Raw genomic sequence first — 22,505 nt, 5'->3', positions numbered from 1 at the left:
CAGTATTCCTGTGGAGGAGGATTCCTCGTCTCCACCCGCATTTGGGGGAGGTCGTTGTCGGGGCATGACTTTGTGTTGTTTTAAAGAACTTTGTGTTTGATTGATAAATTCAATTGTGCTATTTCCTCTGATTTTGGGTCCTGTCTTCCAGCACTATGACACTTAGATGTAATAATACTTTTAATTAGAAGTGGCCAATTAGAGAAATGAAAACCAACAAGCTCTCTCATTTCCATTTCATTAATGAAAGTGATGTGCTTATGCTGAAGCAAGGGATTTTACAAATTATTGCTCATTAATCAGAGAGATACTGTTTTGTTATCAATTAAATAAGTAAAATGTCCTAAAGAGGAATTTATCTTAATGGAAATTAGTTAAATACATTTCCCAATGTTTTTTTCCTAAGTGAAGCCTTTACATAATCACATACAGAAGGCTGCATTGCTTTGACTTGTATAATGGCACACAAAAAAATATATGATTAAAATATGGTTAACTTATTGGACATATGATCTATGCACAAGATTGGTAAGCAACTCATTGTACAGTCATATGGGAGATGTTATAGTTTCATTTTCGCACAATAATTTAAGGATGCACATCATTCAATGTCTGTTGAGAAAGGTTTGGTTTGCGCTCCAATTTAAGCACATTAAAGTAAAGTAAATCTTTTAAATAGTGGAAAAATGTTGACAAATTTGCTCTGTTTGGAGAATAATCTTTAATGTTACAAGCAACAGACATCTGTTCAGCATCCAATGGGAAATAAGTGTTCAGACGTAATCCTAAATCAGTTTTATTTATTTATTTGTTTTACCGGCTCACGACTTTGCAAGGAAGAACACGTGTCATTTTATGAAATATTAATGATGACCCCGTAACCATCATCATCTTTCATGTAATTGGATTAATTCTGATTATGTGGTTCTGACCTTTCTGACTCAAGGTAGCACTATTGAGAAATAATATATATATAAAATTATTTTTTGACAAAAAATGGGATGGCAGATAATCTTGACAATTTTTTATTCTTTTATTTTGAATTTTTTTATTTAACTGTTTTTTATTCAAATTATATTATCAGCATAACGATTTAAGTGAAAAGTTCAATTGAAAAATTACCACAATATAACTTCTTTTGGCATTTGATATGTTCCCCTTTTTCTTCAATGACAGTATACTCTCAAGCTGGCATGGACTCCAAGTATGATTTGGTAATGTTCCAAACTTGGTAACTTTGGCACTTACTGCTTACATTTGATTGGTGACCTAGAAACAGTGCAGAATCCTAAATATTTATTATTAATTTTACATCGTAGAATTTCTTTGTTTGACATTTTCATTTTATTATTGAATCCCATTTTAATGTGGAATCTGACTTTTTTGACCCCACTATATTTTGTGTACTTTGCAACACTAAAAGTCTATACACTAAGTAAAGTAACTTATTTTAGCATATCATAGTATATCTTACAATTCTGTTTTTCTCATTCATGTGTAAGAAATCTGAAAATAAAAATCTAAATAATGTATTATTTCCTTTAAATGAAATAAAGTGAGATATATCAGAAAGCGCTTTAATAATATGATTTAATTACATTTGAAAGAAAAATAAATATACATTGAATACATTTGAATATTAAATATTAAATAAACTCTTGAATTGACTGCTGTTTTGTTTTATTTACATAGTCCATCCCTTAATGATGATGAAGGTATAGACTTCTGAAATGAACATTACCTGTAACAAAAGTTTAGCTAAAACAAAACATACAATTACTGTTACTACTGATACTATGACAGTGAGAACAGACACATATTCACAAAATGTAAATGTCTTTTCATCGGTGGGTCTTGAGCGTCAGTAATATGCATTTTGCTTCAGAATGTATGGCCTTCTTGATTTATTGGTGCGCAGTTGCCTTTTTAGTATATATGGAGATTTTCTCTTCAGTGGGTTGTCACTGTTTTGGTCCAGATTCAGATATTCTTGGCCATCTTGAAGCTAAAATGAAAGAGAATATTTGAGCTGCTATGTCACCCAGATGCATGTTATTACAGAACTGTCAGCAACCGAAGGGACAATGCTGGCATTGTGTATGTGTGAAAATGTGTATATGTAAGTGTGTGTGTTGGCATGTTTATGTTGTTTACGAGGACAATTTTTTTAGGTTACAAACTGGTAATTACAAGGGTATTATGCTATAAATGTGGTTTATGAAGACATTTCTAGTGTCCCCATAATTTAAATATCTTAATAAACATATTAAACAATGTTTTATTGAAAATGTAAAAATGCATAAAGTTTTCTGAGAGGGTTAGGGAATAGAATCTATAGTTTGTACAGTATAAAAATCATTATGTCTATGGAAAGTCCTCGTAATGATAGGTAGAACAACATAAATAAGATGGTAACACTTTAGGTTCCATTAGTTAACATTAGTTCACAACATTAGTTAACATGAACTAACAATGAACAATACAATATGTTTGTTTCTATCATGTCTGTGTGTCATCTCTCTCACCTCTCTGGGCTGGAGTACCCTACAGAGGTTCTGAAGGTCATGCAGTTCCACAAGCATTTGAGAGAAGCTACTGGACACTCTCTGGTCATATTCAGCCTGAACCTCCCCATCCTGCTGCTCCTCCTCACTGCCCCAGGCCTTCTGCCATAGCTCATCTAGATTTATCATCATCCTGCACAAATCATGAAGAGGCAGCTGCCACAGGGGGGCGATGTGCCTGCTCTGCTTTACCTGCACGCATGATGAGAGAGCAGAATTTTACTTACAGTGATCACAGCTTTATTTGAGGTCATACAATTGTTTTGCCATCTCCAGCCATTATATTCTCAGTCAACAGGGTGCCAATACTTGAATCTACAATATATTTCACTAGCACTGGTTAAACACATTTCAAGTTTTCTCTCAGCCTTTTTAAAGGCCTTCACAACATCAAAGATTGGCTTGATGTATGGAAATCTGTATTAAACCTGTTGCCTGTATATTACACAATCAATTACAATCTCAGAATAATTTGGCCAAGGAAATCAATTTTCCTCTGACATTTATAACTGGATAATTCTCCCTTAAGTTCTTTAGTCCAGTCTAATATTAAAAATCACACAGTATGCAAGTGTAAATCATCCCAGTAGTACTAATTTATCAGACTGACAGATGGTCTGAATTACAGAGAGAAATGTAATTGCGTTTATTATTTCCCATAGCCTCTCTAAGACCTATATCCAGACAGCAGAATGACAATTTGCCATTAAAGAAATTCTGTTCAACTATATTTAATTAGACATGACCTACTGACATTTTAAAAGTATGCACAAGACATAATATATAATGTCAGTAATTAAATTCAAAATATAATAATCTAAAGAAAATGACAAATTCCAGGATTCCACATTTTAAACTCTACGCTTGATAATACTGTGGTAGATAATAGTCAAATAGATGATAATAGATACAGTAGTTGGTAATAGATGGTAGATCAGTGTAAAATATTGCTCAGTGAATGAAGCTGAGCATCACCTCAGCCAATGAAACTTCATTTGGTCCACCAATGGAGCGTGAAAGCTTTATCCATGTTTCTTTTTGACTACATTGCTCCTGATTTTTCTGCCTGATAGACAACAGTTATTTTTTAACACAAAATATGTAATCACACAAATCATAAATTACACATCTTAGAATTACTCAAAATCTCAATCAGCATAATCATGCATGGACAATTCTACACCGTGTCATACATTAAAACAATAGCCCTTATTATGAATCTTTGACTGACTGGAGAGCAAACCTAAATATACAAGAACGCCTTGTGCTATTCTGCTTTACTATTAAATGTTTTAGGAAAGAAAGAAAGAAAGAAAGAAAGAAAGAAAGAAAGAAAGAAAGAAAGAAAGAAAGAAAGAAAAGAAAGAATTGTATGTTGTGGTAAAGTGAGCTTAAGAACATTTTCTCTTTAATGCAATCTGTTCGGGAAATGTGTTTTTTCTTTTTTGTGTAATTGCTATAAAAAACTTTTCTGTTTGGTAAATTTACACTTTTTGGGTTTTAAGATATAAAAGCTCTTTAAGAATGTCTTATTTCTCAGGGTCTGTTTGTACATGTATACAAGAGCGGAGAACATTTTTGGAGGATTCTCCTTAACAGACTTCACAGCAGTCTAAACTAATCTAGACTTCAAAAGTATTACTGTAGAACTAGTCTTGGTTTTCTTCAGCTGCACGTTGATCTTCCACGTAGTATTTTTCCTGCGGCACCAAATAGCTTTGTAAACATTGATACAGATGATATATCAGTAAAGCGCTGTGTTAAAAAAAACGCATCTGCATTCAGTCATTTAACAATGCATGCAAAATACATTTTTTCTTTGTTTTCGGTACCTGTAACTATTTACAAAACCAAAAACCACAGGCACTATACTTGTAAGGAACAAAGAAATTGAAATAACCATGGCATCAATATATAATCCAGTTGCTATACAGTCAAAGGGCATATCTATATTAAGGCCCTACTGTACTGTACATACGGCCAGTATTGCCTCAGTTGGCTTTTTTCTCATGCCCTCAACAGGTGTTTAAAAAGCAAGACTATACCTTTGAAGTGAGGAGACTTCTCAGTACCTCTTCCTCTATTGTCCTTTTTCCCTGGTCTATATCTGCAGAGAGATAAAACACACAATGCTGACAAGTTTTAAGTGTAAGATTGAGCATGCAAAACACTTAACAAAGTGCATTTCATGCAATAAATATTAAAATTGTACTTCATAGAAGCAATTTAGATTGTCAACTCAAAACCACTTGTTGGTTACAAGTTGTTTCAAGTTGTGGAGACATGTAAAATACATTGCTTGCCCAGCAATATGTAGTGACTCTTTACACTTTATCTTGGACTATGCATGTATGGCTAGCTGGATATTTATGTTGCACCTTACACAGGGAATTGATCTATCAAAGGAAAATGTGCAATGTGCAGGGAAAACAAATTACTCATTTGTACAATTCTCCTTCGAAAATACATAAATGGATGAAATCAGACATGTGTAAGCAAGTTATATCTTTTATCTTAAGTTTTGTATTCATTTAATTGGTAATAAAATCACATAAAATATACTAAATTGTTTTAATTGTTCAGAGGGAAACTAATCAAACATACTGCGAAAAATACAGATAATTCTTGACAATACAAACAGCAGCACTAAGTATAAATACCTTTCATTCATATAATATAGTCAAATGAAATGTAGCTAAAATCAGCATATCAAAACATAAACTTGCAAATATTGGTTTTATTATTTATTACTAGTTATATTATTAGCAAATATTACCCCTTTAAAGGGTAATTGCAGCTATCTCTTGGTTACTTTTAAACCTTAGAAAACATGAATCTGAGGGTTTTTAAGTGATAAAATGTGCATACCTGAGCACAGTCCATTACATAATAAAAACAGGAGCATCACGAAGGTCAGCTGCATCTGCATTTTGTTTGTAGCCCTACGGTCTTTGCACATTTAAGCTGGGCCCAAGTCCATATGGTTAGAGGTGAAAAAAGTGTGTTAAAAAGGCAGGCACAGAGAGAGAGAAGTTGGAAGAGAGATACAGAGATAGAGAAGAAAAGATCGTCCTGCAAAAGTCACAGTGTTATCCTCTTGGTTTCGTATCCGACCTGCTTGCTGTGTCTTCTGTCTCTTGGCTTCCAAGAAGTGAAGTGAGGAAAGGTGGGCTCCATTCCATCCAGTATATAAGAGCCTCTATGATGTCAGAGGAGGCACACTATCATTTCCACCCCTCCCGTATCCATCTCCATATTACTCTATCTTCATCCCTCCCTATGTGCCCCGTTGTCATGATGACATCAACAGGCACCTCAGAAATGTTTGCCAATCACTTTGGCGGTTGACTTCAAAACTTCCCTAACTGCACATTTGATATTCCTCATCATTCTAAAGAAGGGAGGTGGCAGTGTAGAAATGAGTTTATTTTGGAGTGAATTTAATATTTATTATTAGTTTCTAGAAGCGTGTTGATGAAAGATAACGTTGAGGAGGGTGCACGATGCCAGTTTTATCTGAACTGGTTGATACTGAAAGTGTCTAACAGTTTAGATGCTTTGTATGGTGCAAGTCATGCTGTTCTGTATGAGTGCACAACAAAGTTACTCACCGTGCATAATCTCAATGACAATGTTTCTTTCCTTAGAATAGGCTACCTTTTCTTTATTTTTAACTACTTTTTAAAACTGGAGTGAGTAATTTTTCTATGTTAAATTAATAGTTCACCCAAAAATTCTCTCAACATTCACTCATCCTCATGCCATCCCAGATGTGCATAACTTTATTTCTTCTGCTGAACACAAACAAATATTTTAGAAGAATATTTCAGTTCTTTAGGTCCATTCAATGCAAGTGAATGGGTACCAAAAAATGAAAAAAAAAAAAAAAAAAATCATATAAAGGCAGCATAAAATTAATCCATTTGAGTCCAGTGGTTAAATCCAAGTTTTTAGAAGCTATATGGTAGGTTTGGGTGAGAAACGGATCAATATTTAAGTCATTTTTTTACAATCAATCTCCACTTTCACTTACACATTGTTCTTCTTTTGTTTTTAGTGATTTGCATTCTTCATGCATATCACCACCAACTGGACAGGGAGGAGAATGTATAGTAAATAGTTATGTATAGTTTTTTTTATTATATTGCTTCTGAAGATATGTATTTAACCACTGGAGTCATATGGATTACTTTTATGCTGACTTTATGTGCTTTTTGTGTTTCAGAATTGTTGGTACTCATTCCCTTGCATTATGAGGACCTACATAGCTGAGATATTCTTATAAAAATCTCTTTCTTCCATCCACTCTTATTATGCAGAGACAACTTTTAGTAAGCTATTCATAGGTTGTTTTCTTCACTTTAAACAGTGTATCTTTGACACTATAAAAATCATTCTTTTTGTTATGAGCAGCCCGTCCAGCCCGACATAGCAACACTGGCTTGACCAATGGCGTGATTTTGGGGAGGGACAATCTGGATTTTTGATCAACGGCAGACAGAAAGAGTTTTTGAAAAAGCGGTTTGAAAATAATGTTTATTTTTGCTCTTCTGTTTGGTGACACTTAATTAAATACTTCAGCTGAAGCTCTTGCAATGTGGAGAATTTGGAGTTCTACAGAAAAACACATTAAAAATGTGCAATAAAAAAATAGTATTGTCGATAGTCTTACACCGAACGTTGTTCTCGAATAGGCCAATTCCTACTCTGTACAGACCTTATTCAGAGTGGGGCCGTGATTTATTTTTGTCGGGAATGAAAACGAAGCAGTGAGGGAGAGACTACAGTCCCTTCAAAGCATACACTGCACTTTGAAGCTGTATAAAGCAACTAGATCACATTACTAGATCTACTAGATCTCAGGCTACTCTGAAAAAGGTCGATGTTATTGGCTGCTCATCAGTGTCATGTAAGTTACTCTAAAAATTTAATTCATTACTAACTACTAATTACATCTTATACAGTGTAATTATATTACTGAACTAATTACTCTGTCTGAAAAGTATTTGCATTACTTATTACAAAGGGCATAGATATGGCTTGAACATTGGTGTGGGTGCAGCATGACACATTTACATATTTCCATTGATGATGATAAATAATGGTTGAATGTACTTGCTTGAATGTACTACTGCAATCTACACCCCTGCTTATTACTAATCACTTTCTAAAACCCTTATCAACCTCGACCAGACAAAAAATACAAGGATAGACATGAAATTGTTCTTTTAATTTTTTCAAATATATAATATAAAATCAAATAAATTATTCATGAACTGGCCAAAGACTTAAAGGGGGCTGCATTAAATTAGAAAGCATACATTTTAACATTAGATGTTAAATTTCAATTTTAAATGCACTATTGTTTTATTTAGAATTGTTCCATAGTCTATAAAGTATTTAACACAATTACATCAAAAGTAACTGTAAATTACAAAAACATTAAGAGTAATCCCTTACTTTACTTTTCTTTTTTTTTCAATGAAAAAGTAATTTAATTACAGTAAGTAATTACTTAGTAATGCATTACACCCAACACTGCTGCTCATCATGTATTGAGGTAGGCTAAATTAAATGGCAGACTTTTTGTGAATGTTTTGGTAGTCATACATATGATGTTTAATCTTGAGAGTTTCTCTCAGTACGATCTGTTTCTTTTGATTGCTTCCAATACAAATGTTCTATTCCAAATACGTGGATGATAGCCTGCAATGTCAAGGTTGAATAATTATAGATTATACTGTATTATGATTCATTATAATACCGTGGTATGAGACAGAGATAGTATCCCAATCAACTGCTACAGTTGCACACAGCTCTCCTTACAGGCTTGAGTTTTGTCGCCTCCCTCTGTGTCTGGTGGGCAGGCCCTGTGCAAAGTGAGCCGCTTGGAGCTCCTCTTACTTTGAAGTTCACAAGTTGTTCAAGTTTTTCCCCGAATAACACTTCAGTGGCACTTTCTTGATGAGATTTATGCGCTCCGTTGTGTTACACACTGACTTGGAACTGAGCTGTGATCATATTGGCACTTGGTGACGCGCAATGGCTCCTTTCGGAAGAAACCTTTTAAAAGCGCGTTTGAAGAACAGGTATGATTCACTAATTCTATTTCATATGAGATTGTGAAGTTTTATCTCAATCTTATTACATGTAATTTAGTCTAAATAAAATGCATGTTATTTGTAAAGGGTGATACAGGTGTAAAAGACAAACCGTTTGTTTTTTTTGTTTTTTTGCTCATTTTTGTCTTGAGAAACGCGTATCAGTCATAGGTAAGTGTACTGTACACTCTCGTCATTGTAACAACATCACTAGCTCTCGCTAAAGTGTTCCACTACATGGTCGCAGAGAGTCGAGTTACACGAATGCTGTTGTACTGTTTGCAAGGGTGCCTCTAGGGTGCAGGGATCTGACGTTAAGTAACGTCAATTGAGAGTCTTCAACCTGAATCATTTTCCCACTAATAATAAATCCCGCATGTCTATGGAGTTATATGTGTGCCACAATTCTGCGTGCATAAAATTATATTTTGAGCACCAATATGATATTTTGAGAGCACAAAAATGTGTGTGCGCAAAATTGTACTTTGAGCATGCAAGATAATATTTTGAGTGCACAAAAACTTATTTTGCCTGTGCTTTTTGTAAAGCAATGTATCTTCTTGCAAAGATGAATTCACTTTGAGCAAACAAAAAACAATTTTTTACTTGAATAAAGTTTATTTGAATGTGAATTTGCACAGAATTCTGAAATTTATATAACTCCACTTTTTTAAATGTGAAAGATCTCACTCGACCTCTTCTCCTACCCACTCTGAGTGCGCTCATAGCTTTGGCTGCTTGTTTGCTCAACAAGGTCACAACATTATAATGTACCAGAATTTCAGCCAATCAGCGATGAGGTGGTTCAATTTGATTGGCTGGCTAGACCACAGATAATAGGCTACTTCTAATACAAGAGGAAGAGGAGAAGGGGATCATTTGTTTTCAAGAAAGGAAATGTGTAAAACACTATGACCACATGAAATCAGCTCTTTTGTTGACTGAACTGTTTTTATTTAACCTTTATGTAATATATATTTTTAGTCTGTACATTGCCAATAGTCTTACTAGCTAGCTAACAATATGGGTAGCTCTCTTAGTATGGTTCTCTTGGATAGTATTTGATTATCTAGGTTACCAAGTTACACACACATAGCTACTTGGCCATGTTAGCTTTCACTTTCATCTGAAATTATAATAATTTAATGTCTCCCATGTGTAAAACTCTTTTAGACTAATGTATCAGTGTAGTTTTGGGGGAACTTAATTTGACTTATATCTATCCCACAGCAACCACTGAACCATCTCATTTTTGTTATTATTAGATCAAATAATATTTTCTTTAATAAACATGTTATTTAATCCACCTTCTTAAGTGTGGCCTCTCCTATTTTTTCAACAGCCTTGAATATTATAAATATTATGAATATTATATATATATATATTGCCTAAATCAACATTCTATTCTTGATAATAAATTAGAAAATCTGTTTGTGTTTGCATTTCAAAGTTGTGGGTTATCATGGTCAGTATGCTGTGTTTAGGATGTGAATGCATCCTACCACAACCCTTCTGGCAAAACTGATTAATGAGAAGAAATGGAAGAAAAGAAAAAGAGGCTAATTATGTCTCCTGTCATCATTTGGGGGAAATTAAGTATATTGATCCTCAGTTGTTTTCGCAGAGTGCTTGTAAGCAGCTTTGAATAGCCAATCCTGATGTAGGAGGTGGGACTTGTTGGAATGGTTGGAAAAGCAAATCAGCAGTCTAAAGTTCTGAGCACATGCAGAGTGAGAATAAGTTAAATCTTGTACACGCAAACATTTTTTTATTAATCTTTGCTAGAAGATACATTGCTTTACAAAACAAGTGCGTACAAAACAACTTTTTATGCGCTCAAAATATCATCTTGTGACCGCAAAAAAAAATTTTGTGCTCTCCAAATATCATCTTGTGCATGTAAAACATTTTTGTGCACTCAAAATATAATTTTGCAAGCTCAAAATACGAATTTGCTCACACAGAATTTTGGCAAATATATAACACCATACACGTCAGACAGGTACACGAATGTGTGTAGCGATTCTGCGTGCGTGCTTGATGAAGAGAACAGGAAAGACTGAACTTTGTTTTCGTGTTTTTTTACATTTCACTCATTAGTTTTGTTTAGGTCTTAAATTATTAAATTGTCATTAATGCATTACAACTGTGTCTCCACGGTTTTCTATTGTTGTTTTAATACACTCAAATATAAATAAATATATATATATATATATATATATATATATATATATATATATATATATATATATATATATATATATATATATATATATTAGCCTGTTTTTAAGATATATTCAATTTACATTTCATAATACAATGCTTTTTCATCAAATTGAGTTGCATAATTTTTAACAAAATTCAAAATTTTTAGAGTTTTATTATTTGAATTTCTTTTTTAAAATGAAATGCGTAAATCTTAAAAAAATAAAAAAGGCTAAACAAAATTGTGAATACTATTTTTAATATATATAATTATAATTTTAATATAACATAATATTTACACATTTATTATTATTATTATTATTACTTGATACTGTATATATCTACCCTGGCATATATTTTATAAACCTGCTTGTTCAATAAAAATTTGTAAGTTAAGTGTGACAAAAAAGCAAACTTGACTGAAATGGAGAATAAAGGATCCTGCCACCGACACCACAGTAATTTACTTAGCAATTTATTTTAAGTGCCTTGGTAAACTTTGATGTCTTACTGTTTCCAGGTGGTTCAGAGTCATGTGTTCTAAGTTGTTAATTGTTCAGCAATAGTGTTTGTTGTGGGTCAGACTAAAAAGGTTTCATAATCCCCTTAGATGGCTGCATGTGCCACAAAGGCCAGGCAGGTTTTATGTTGTTTTTCCAGATATTACCCATTTGTATATATATTAAGAGAAGGAGTTCAATCCTCTACAGTATATTTACACATGTGCAGGGAATAAAAGCTGTTCAAAATATTGCTTGAAATGCAATTTCTTTGCAAGAATTTTGGTTGATTTTGCCAGTCTTTAAGCAGCTTAAGATGGAGATACTCTGAGGGGAGATTATGTTTTATGATTCTGTAAAAATCACCTTTAAAGCACAAGCCAGCTGTAATTATCTGAAATGTTCAGAGGGAGAACTAATCAAAGGTGATCTAACTCTATGTCTGCTTTATTTCATGTGGTTTGCTCAGAATGTCATTCTAACAGCTGATTTATGGATGCTTAATATGCTCTAATTCTTAAATATGCTTGACTAAGTAAAAATACATAGATGTATGCTCTAACAACTGTGAGTAATTATTAAGCTTCTTTTAACTAACTCAGCTACCATATTTGTGTTGTTATTTCCGTGTTTAAAATAGGGATGCACTGATCTGATACCTGGATCGGTATTGGCTCCGATACTGAAGCTTTTAGACGGATCGGGTATCGGTCCGATGAGCCCAATCCAAATCCAATACTGTGTGTAAGTCATGTTTGTTACTGTCAAGCTAAAAAAAAAAAAAAAAAAAACACAATTAAAATAGTTCATATGACTCATGCTTTTTATTAAAAGCCACTTGAAGATTTGCGATAACTCTGTGGATCACAAAAGGCTGTATTTAATAAGTAAATATGTAAAATACACACACAGCTCGCGGTGTGCAATAATTGAGCGCTACTCACAAACAACATCTCAAATGTAGATGCTCAATAGTTCGGTTCACTTATAATATGCATTCAGAATGGCACATTCAGGTGCATTTTACCAGAATTTGAATAATAAGTGAATTAAACTACTGTGAACTTGCCTACAAACAGAGTTCAGAATGTCAAAATAAAAGCGTGAGGGTTTAAAAGGTGCATGATTGAGATATATTACTATATATTACTATTATAATATATTATTATTTGTTTACAAATGATAATAATATTTAAGTTGAATGGGTTCCAAAAATAACTGTGTGAATGAAAAGTGAATTGATGTCTTACAACTAAATTGAACAAAAGAGATCTGAATCCTTTAAAGATAAATGTTGAAACATTTTTGCCAAAAAAATTTAAAAAATAAAACAGCTTGTTTTCTACTGATGACTTATACTGGAATTACTGTAAATTGTGCTGCTACATTATCCAGTATACTAGTTAATAATAAAGTGTTTCTTAATACGCTATACATTTATTTTGAAATAGTGTGTAGTCAGAGGTTTGTGTTTCTTTACATATTAAAGATTACACCCAATTAGTTCCACACAATAATGTAAAGATATTCTAAACTGATTATGCAAAAAAACAGCACTGGTATCAGATCGGGATCGGAATCGGTATCAGCCGATACTGAGATTTCCAATAACTGAATCGGATCGGTAGATAAAAAGTGGTATCGGTGCATCCCTAGTTTAAAACATAGGAAAAACATCAATGTGTAATGGCCTAAATATTGGTATTACATTGTTTTAGCAGTGAGATATGTAATGTCAATGTTTTGTATCCTCAATTATGCTTATTAACTAAAGGTGTCTTCCTGAAAGTCAGTGCACCACATCCTTTTTTATTTTTCAAGCTTGCCTTTGTTTTACTGTGCTGGGTATATGGCATGTTTCCCTAACATTATAGTGTGAAAATGTGACATGAATTCCACACTTAACTTTCTCACTCCTGTATCTCTCTAGTTCACACGTGCCCACTAAAATCTCTCTGCACTCCCAGACACCTCTTAATGAATCATGTGACACAGCCAATATAATACAATCTCACATCTACTCTTGGCATTCATGGTCACTTACATAATTACAACCATTCAATATAGATTGATTGTTTTTATCAATATATCTGTGACTGAGTGTAGTAATAATGAATGTTAATTTAATATAGCACTGGAACCTACCTGTACATCTTTGTTAAATCAATGTTTATTTCCCTAGCATATTTGTGTAAAGTACAATTGAGATTTACTCAACAGATTATGTTTAAACCACAGGCTATAAACACACTCTCATGGGGAAATCGTAAAGATGCATATGACTTTTCTAAATATGGCTAATTCGTATTTTATCATACGGCTTCACTCGTATGAATGTGTATGACTTTCACAACAGCCAATGACGTCGCTCATCATCATTTCCATCTAATACGCAAACTTGGCAGAGGCTATTTGCATTAAGTGTATAAAGCACAAAATAACTTTCTTTGTACTAAGTGCAAATAGCGTTAGATAATATTTGCACTCTAGTCCAAACAGTAGTAGATACTCTTACACCCCTGTTTAAATACTAATATTGTGGCATCATTGCAGCATTTTTATTGTGTTTGTTTTGAGTCCCTCAGACACCCTACACAAAACCCTAACCCTAGCCTTGTCTTACAAAAATTAACCATGGTTTTACTACAGTGACCAGGATGGTGTCCGGCCATTCGGCCCTGTTTCCACATTCCAGCAGCTTTCTCTCATAAAGAGCATGGCATGGTCAGCTCCCATGCTAGTTACGCTGCTTCCCCCCCTCAGTGATGTGAGGACCTATATGACATTTTTGGGGCATTGGGGGAGGTTATGTGCAGTCTGATGCACCTGCTATTACGCACGCAGAATCTTGCTTGCACCTGCATCGGCAGTCCACGTAACACGGTTCAGCTGTTGTGCCGTTTTTCTATACAGACCCCTAGTGTCACTAAATCAACACAACGTTGAGTGAGTGACAGAAGGGGAACGTCTCGGTTACTGTCGTAACCTCTGTTCCCAGATGGAGGGAACGAGACGTTGTTTCCCTCTTGCCACAATGCTGTACAAGCCGCTGAAATGGCCGGGACCTTGTCTCGGCTGCTCAGCACAAAACCTGAATGAGAGTGGGCATTCCTTCTCCTTTTATACCCATATGTCTGGGGGAGTGGCATGCAAATTCCACTCGCCAATTTCCATTGGCCTTATTTCAATGATTTGAAGGTGTTTTGGGGCTCCCAAGAGTGACCCCTAGTGTGACGTCACTACATCGACACAACGTCTTGTTCCCTGTATCAGGGAACAGAGGTTAAGACAGTAACTGAGACGTTCTTTTCACCTTCATTGGCTCTCCCACAATGTGTTGTAATTATGAGGCCAGAACAGATATATCAAATAAACTTTGCTAAATGGGGAAGTAGTGTTGATTTTAAGCATTTTATTTAATTGTACCACCACAAAGATTCCTTATGTGTTCACTGTACTCCAGTGTAGTGAAATAGCAAAGACATGTCTCAGCTCTTTAGAATATTTCTAATAAAAACTTTTGTATATAAAGTTTGTCACTGTAAATACCAAAAAGCTTGTACTGCATATTGTATGTGTTTGGTGTACAGCTTTACTCCATTTGTTTGCAATATATCCATGGAATTAGATTCACATTTTTCCATTGCCTCAAAATACATAAACTTGTTGGCCAGATGTATGTGACAGGATGCTCTTGGTCACCATTTATTTTCTCACAAGACAAACACAGGTGCTTCCATCTGTCCTCGTGTAGTTCCTGTACTCATGATGATTTTGGAAAAGGACAATTAAAAGACAATTTCATTAAAACAATATTGAATTCCAAGTATACTGTATAGCCCAGATAATTTCAAATATTTGTAACTTAGAGGAAATCTTATTTAGCAAACTCTAAATGCCCCTTTTTCACAGTCATAATTATATAGTAGATCAAATGAAGAACATTGTGATCACAAGTTAATTGTGAATATTTGCATTGTATTTGTATTTGCCAATTGAATATTTGAGTGTAGTGCAGCTGACATGTTTGCACAAGCTAATAATTTTACACACTTTCTTTGCAAATGCAAATTATTTAATTATTACAAACATTATGTCATATGCAATTACTTGCACAGGTGTGTTTGTGGGGTTAATGGTTAAAAATAGCATACAGTTAGGAATATCATCATCCATGTGCAAATCTTGCATTTGATCTGAATACTTAATTAGGGTCTAAGAAAAATTTAGCCCTATGGAATTTATTTGTAATTGTATTAGTCTGCCCTAACACCAACAGTGCATCAAGTGATTTGCTGTGTGAATAGCTCAACTATTTACTTTTGCTTAAAGATTTAACCATTTACAATGTTGCCTACATAATGCATTCCTCTGAGGTAATTCGTCAAGATGCACAAAATGAACCAATTGAATTTGTATCACCCTTTGGAAAGCAAAATGTCAGTATATCAGACTGTAAATCTTGAAAGGATAGGCAAACAAATGATTCCACTGAATATGTTTTTTGTGTTTCACTCTGAAAACTGATATGTATTCTTTATTCGGATCCCCATTAGCTTCCAGATGTGGTTACTAGTCTTCCTAGGGTCCACACAAAAATTGCACAGTAAAAATACCATACATACAATGCAAAACATAAAAATAAATATCTGTAGTCAAATCACCACATTATATTAGGCTGCACATGAAATATGGAATAAAATTTAAGAAATCACCAAACATAGTATCAATACTGAGATGTATAGCCAGACATGGGAGCTCTCAGTAACAAATGCAGAGAAGTGGCATCAGCCTTGTCCAAAGAGAGAATGTTAGCAGGAAATAAGTGAAATTGTTTTATCATACACTTCAAAATTGAAGAGTTTCACTGTTCATCTTCTGTTATTTATTATAATAAACACTCCTTCCTGCTGTTATTTGTTAATTTGCAAAAGCCTTTTAATAACTATTTTTTCCATTATTGTAGTTAATGAACTGACTTGATCAAAGATTGATTAAGTGGATGATCATAATACAAAAGAGACAAAATTAGTCATACCTAATGTTACCGTGAGAGTGCACAGATGGAAAAATGATGAACAAATCTTTTCAGAAAGAAAAAAAAAGAATTTGCTTTCTGCTCACCTGAATAATGTCAGCCATTTAGTGTGTCATTTGAGGTACGGATGTGAATCTGTCATCAGCATTGTCATACTGTGTTAAATGACTGCTGAAGCATAGTTAGGCTGCCTAAATCTGGACTATATATATTTATACATTACCTCATTTCAAATTGTATGTTGTACAATGAAGCAACACACCACTTAGGTTTGTGCACTGCAGTGATGTAATCATGGTTAAGGGGTGCTGTTTGGCATGACGTTAAGTGAAGTGTCTAAAACCCACTAAACCATGGTGAAATCACTGTAATGTACAGTATATTATTGCTTATGCTACAGTTTAATGCAACATTTTTATATTGCTTTAATAGCGGTGACAGCAATATGCTAAACACCAATTTTCAATAAATAATCAAATGTATTAATTATTTTAGTCATTTATTACATATAAGGAATTTGCCCACCATGTAATATAGATCATTATCCTAACTGTAGGCTGCAACTTGGTCCATTACGTAATATAGAATTAAGCATAAGTGCTATCATAGGTGGGTGCATATCGGCTATTTTACAACAGATTTAAACATGGTTTATCCAATCAGATTTTAAAGCCAGAACTATCCACTTTTTTATTAATTGTTTACAATGACCTTGTAAGTAGTCATTTTAAAAATATACTTGTGGCTATGTTTTTTTTAAAGTGCACACTTTTTATTTTTCCATACCAGGTCTAAGGTTGCAGAAGAAACCCTAGGGAAAGAAATCCAGGTGCTGGTATGTCAGGAAGAAAAAGTAGTCTGTGGTGTTACCAAGCACACAACCTGCGCTGATGTGGTTAAGGCTTTATTGGAAGACCACAAAACTATACCAGAGATTAAGAGGCTTTTACATGGAGAACCTAAAGACTTCTGCATCCTGGAGAGGTGGAAGGGATTTGAGAGGGCTTTGCCTCCTCTCACTCGAATTCTCCGGCTTTGGAACGCTTGGGGTGATGAGAGACCTTTCATACAGTTTGTCCTGGTAAAGACCAGTGAATTTGTGCCGTCATCCAAGGGAACTAAGAGGATATCGAAGTCTCGGGGAACAAGATCTAAGAGACGGGACCAGGGACCTGCACAGTATGCCAAGACTGTGTCTGCAGAGAAGCAAAAGCGCATGGTGAAGAAGGTCTTTCGCAAACTGGAGAAGATCCAGAAAGGAGAGATATCAGAAGGCTCTGAAGAGATCAACAAGTTGGTGCAGTTGATCATCTCCCAGGACCAGACCATTTGGCAACAGATTCACGGGATGCATAACCTAGACCTGGAGATTGAAAGTGTGGCGCAACAGCTGAGGAACAGCCCCACACCTCACTCCAGTCTCACTGAGAGTGCAGACGGTGAGTCAATGACACTGTCCATGTCCCAATTTGACGACCACCTGCAGGAGTACCTCTACACCAGTGATGGAATAGAGCAACTAGAACTACATGTGTGCAGACACCGAGAACTCATTAACCAGCTTTCCCAAGACATTGAATTGGAGCTGAAGCACAGTCCTTGGATCTCTGATTCAGATGATATGAAAGGAGCAGCAGCTGCTAGTCCTGAACTGAAGCTGGAATTGGGCCTTTCCTTGACCTCCTCAGATCTTTTGGAGCTGGAAAGCTTACGCAATGAACTTGAGTCTAGCATGCAAGCAGGGCTCTGGCTCCATGCCCAAACCAATGAAATCGAGAAGGAACTACAGCGGAACAAAACAGCCCTGCAATCCCGGGACCAAGAATACCAGCATCTTGTTGCTCAACTCAGTGCACTGGAGCTGGGGGCCTGTCCAGACCAATCTAGCCCTGCATCTTTGAAGAGCCAGATCAGGGCTACTGTCTCTCAACAAATAGTCACCAAGGTGAGACAGACATGCCCCCCTAATGCAACAGACACAGATTCAGACACTGGGATAAGCTCTACTCACAGTCAGGACTCACTGTCCCCCTGTGTGGACAGGTCACCTCCTCTGGACTCTGATGTTTAAAAAAGCTGAAAAAATATGCTTTAATCCATACTGCATTTAATTACTCCAACAAAAAAGCACTAACAACCATTTATTGTGCTGTTACAGTTACAAATATATTACATAGGCACTTTGGAAGCATAGATGAAATTAACTGTTCAAGTGAATTAATTTATTCATGCTAGCGCCATCTTTGATTTTTAATGGGAATGAAAAAGAGGTTGTAAGGGATAGACTTAGTCTCTTCTACAGGCTGTACTGCAGTGTAAAGTGTTTTTGGATCATTCCACTGAAAAATATTGATAAAATATCTGTTCAAGAAATTCAGTGTACAAAGAACTCCAGACAACATGAGTTGTGGAAAATCAGATGTGATCTAGGAGCTTAATACAGTCTATTCCTCACAGCCTCACTGTCAATCCTATTAAAATTCAAGGATGGCGCTAGCGTGAATAAGGTCTAGTGTCTTGTTTTTTCCTCTTTATTAGATTTCATGTGCACTTCAAGCCCAAATGGAGTGTGAAAATTTCCACCAAAACAACAACATATAAACAAACCTGCATATCAATTTTTTTGGGAAAAGTGGCCTTCTAGTTTTGTTTAAATTTAAATTTTCTCTGCTGATATTTATTAAGCCCAAATGTTCCACAATTTGAAATCAACATAGTCTCATGACAGCTTGAAATCATTTGTATGATATGGCGAAATCTTAAGATATCATACAACTAGGCAACTACAAAAAGATACGACACTAACAAATCAACAAACAGAATTTTAAATCTAAACAATACAGACATCATGTGTTTGGCAAGGCTCCAATCTGACATTTTAAGAAAGGGAATGTCAGTGATCAAATTGTTTTAGTCATTTCATATTTATTTATTCAATAGAAATTACTGATATATGTCAATAACCTGTAACATGCTTCCCTTTTCTCATTTCAAACACCAAAGTTTTCTTCCATGGTACTTAAAAGTTATTTTCCCATTAAAATATTGGTTGGATTTTTGCTTTATTGTTAGGTTTGGGTTAAACTTTGAAAAAACAACATAATTTGTTGGTTTGTTAATTTTTTTCTATTGCAATAAAAGTTGTACGTTTCTTTACGAGCCAACTCGTAAGATTTCGCCATCTCATAATTGTTATGCACCTTGTCATAAGACTGTGTGGTTTGAAATACTTGCGTTCACATATTGTAAATACAAATTTCAGTTACGTATATTTGCTAATAAGAAATGTTACAAGTCAAGACATTTTTGAAGAAAATAAATGTATGAATCTTATCTTTGTAAATAAGTCAATAACAATATAAAGAGAACATAAAATTGTTTTATATTAAAACATAATACGGACTCGTATATATAAGCTTTACTTTTGAATCTGCTTTTTAGAACGACTTTCAAAATGTACAGTAAAAATGAACATAACTGCTCAGATTGCAAACTATAAAGATAAGTTATCCCATATAAATGCATAATTTATTGTTATATCTTAAAATGTTTTATTTTTAACTAAAATATACTATATTTAAAATGTACTTTCAACAATATTACTTTGTATTTTCATCCACACAGAGAGGTTTTTTAGCCTAGCAAATGTGATGTGATGGCATTTCCTCCAATGTAATTGCAAATGAATCCTTTCTAGTGTGGTACATTGTAACTTGTACACAAGTTGTGGTCTCACATTCCCCTCACAGCTAAAGTGGGTTGAAATAGCAGTTAGAGAAAGAATCTATTTTGACGCTGGTACAAACACAAGTGAGGAATATTTGAATTCTAAAGTGAAAATCTTTGTACATAGCATTCATAAGTACCAGTAAAGAGGCATCTGTGCCCTTTTGCTTCAAGTAATTGCCTCATTCCTCCTTTCTTTATAACTGCGAACAGACTAAGAAGCCCCATTAGAGTGTGGTCTCACTGCTACATTGAATTAATGCAATGTCATTAAAGCCAAGTTCCTGAATGGTGATAACACGTTACACCGTTGTCACGCAGCATGACTCATAACAAATGGGATTTTGAAAAAAGTACCTTGTAAAAAAAAAAATTGCATTATGCAGCAGGCCTTGTTTAATAGAGTGTTAATGAAGCCTTGCTTCATTGGATCCATCTGAGTGCTGGCTTCGCACTGAGATAAAAACAGAATTCCCCTTCATTGGCTCTGATCCAATACAGCATCCCCTGCAGGGTGTAGGCAATACAAAGTTAGAAGGCTCTTTAATGTCTTCACTGGCAGCATCGTGACTTGTTTACCCCTGCTGTCAATTCAGGAGGAACCAGAGGGCTGCCAGGACTCTGTCGCATTGGAAAACAGTTATTACTGACTTTTATCTCTCGCTACTTCTGTGGTAGTATATCCAGCACTAACAATTACACAGGCCAATTCTAAGTAAACACATCTTTTATGTTGTGTCAGGAAAGGTCCCCCACATAGAACTTTCAATTACAGCACTTTGCATGAAATCGAGGAAGATGACACCATAAAAGAGTGCTCTGATTCAAAAGAGTTCAGGATATTTGCAGGGGTAAGTAATTTTTACCCCTAAAGCTGTCATGTAACAAGACACTTGTAGTTTCTTTTACTATATCAAGAAGCCTGTCCAACTCACATTTCACAAACACGTGATGTGGTTTTGTTTTTCACACGTGATGTGATTATCTTGAACAAGACAAAAAGTCCTGCTTTGACATTTCCTGAATGGTTTTATTTCCCTTTAAGTCAACAATTTGTAAGTAAATGTTGCTCTCATACGGTAGAGCAACAATTCCCAATTAATTTTTAACGTACCACAAAGCTAATAAACACATTTTAGGATCTCTTTTAAACTTGATCTTTGCCATTGTTCAGTAGTACTGTATGGGAGAAGGGTGCATGTGAACAGGATAACCAAAACCACAGAATAGCTAACCTGACCGCAACTCAGTTCCAACTTTTTTGTGTAAATCACATCATTACATGTTGAAAGCTGTAATGTTTTTTATTGAAGGGTACAATTTTCAGTGGAGATGGACATGTTGTACAGAAACCAGTCATTTTGTAAATGACTAGCTAATTTATGATGTTTTTTAATTGCAAAGAACAGGTATATAGTTACTTGAAATGTCATCAAGGTCAAGACATATTTTGATTTCATTAACAAATGTGTTTGTTATGTGTCCAATTGGAACAAGCATCTGTGTTTTCCTTCGTATGTTCAAGTTTAGGCTTATTTACTTTTCACACATGTTTTATATTTAAATATTTAAGTTATTAAAGTTTTCACCATTAAGAAGATTGAATCCTTGCATGTTCAAAGCATTCAGGTGAAACTGTGCACTTGCGGAATCGTGTCAGGGAACAGGTTCATCTTTTTTCATAAAAATAACTGCTCAACTGAAACAAGCTTGCCGTTCCTCTGCCGTGCATACACCTGGCATGTCTGAACTTCTCCCACAGTGAAGGGTCATTGTCTTAACAAAAGCAGTTCAGAAGTGTGAAGCCATCTGACCAAACAATACAAATAAAAAAAAAACTACACAAAGTATACCAAAAAGCAACCATGCAAGTAATTTTATGAATTCCTTAAAAAATTGCACAGATTTGTGTCGCCTCTCATTAAGGTTTTAATTATTTTAAACTGTTGAAAGGTTTTGAGAAGATTTATGCACAGTGTGCATTAATTTTATTTGATCACAAAGCCAAGCCCTCAGGGTTGTCATTCATTGGCAGACAATCTTGTTGTCCCAGGTACAGAGAAAAGCAGCAATAAAGTTGCAGTGCAATAACTGTATGAATTGAGGGTGGGAAATCTAACACGCATGGATTAAAAGACCAAATTAATTTAGATTTTATAGGAACTTTAATGACAGAATGCACTCCAGCTGGCACGAACTCCACATTTTGAAACCAGATGAATCCATGTTTCCCCTTCTGTCACTCACTCGACGTTGTGTCGATTGTAGTGACACAAGGGGCTTCTTTCGAGAGCCTCGGATACCTCTGAATATGAGAAAAGGCCAATGAATATTTGCCGAACAGAATTGGCATGTCCCGCCCCCGGACATA

General features: G+C 34.9%; 2 protein-coding genes across 2 annotated transcripts; one reads left to right on the top strand and one right to left on the bottom strand.

Annotated features, from left to right (window-relative positions):
* Window positions 1-1,853: 1,853 nt before the first annotated feature.
* Window positions 1,854-5,651, bottom strand: LOC127623417 (neurotensin/neuromedin N-like). Its single transcript, XM_052097880.1, has 4 exons — window positions 5,433-5,651; window positions 4,610-4,671; window positions 2,526-2,756; window positions 1,854-2,005 (listed from the first exon to the last, which is right to left on the bottom strand). Exons 1-4 carry the CDS (start codon window positions 5,521-5,523, stop codon window positions 1,862-1,864), a joined length of 528 nt encoding a protein of 175 aa, XP_051953840.1. The 5' UTR covers window positions 5,524-5,651; the 3' UTR covers window positions 1,854-1,861.
* Window positions 5,652-8,446: 2,795 nt separating this feature from the next.
* Window positions 8,447-21,675, top strand: LOC127623411 (ras association domain-containing protein 9-like). The gene is made up of 2 exons (XM_052097873.1): window positions 8,447-8,653; window positions 17,198-21,675. Exons 1-2 carry the CDS (start codon window positions 8,607-8,609, stop codon window positions 18,477-18,479), a joined length of 1,329 nt encoding a protein of 442 aa, XP_051953833.1. The 5' UTR covers window positions 8,447-8,606; the 3' UTR covers window positions 18,480-21,675.
* The last annotated feature ends 830 nt before the right edge of the window (window positions 21,676-22,505 follow it).

Source organism: Xyrauchen texanus, chromosome 29, assembly GCF_025860055.1.
Source record: "Xyrauchen texanus isolate HMW12.3.18 chromosome 29, RBS_HiC_50CHRs, whole genome shotgun sequence".
In the NCBI taxonomy this organism is placed as follows: Eukaryota; Metazoa; Chordata; class Actinopteri; order Cypriniformes; family Catostomidae; genus Xyrauchen; species Xyrauchen texanus.
Note: the sequence above shows the minus strand (reverse complement) of the source record. Positions and strands in the feature narration are given on the sequence as shown.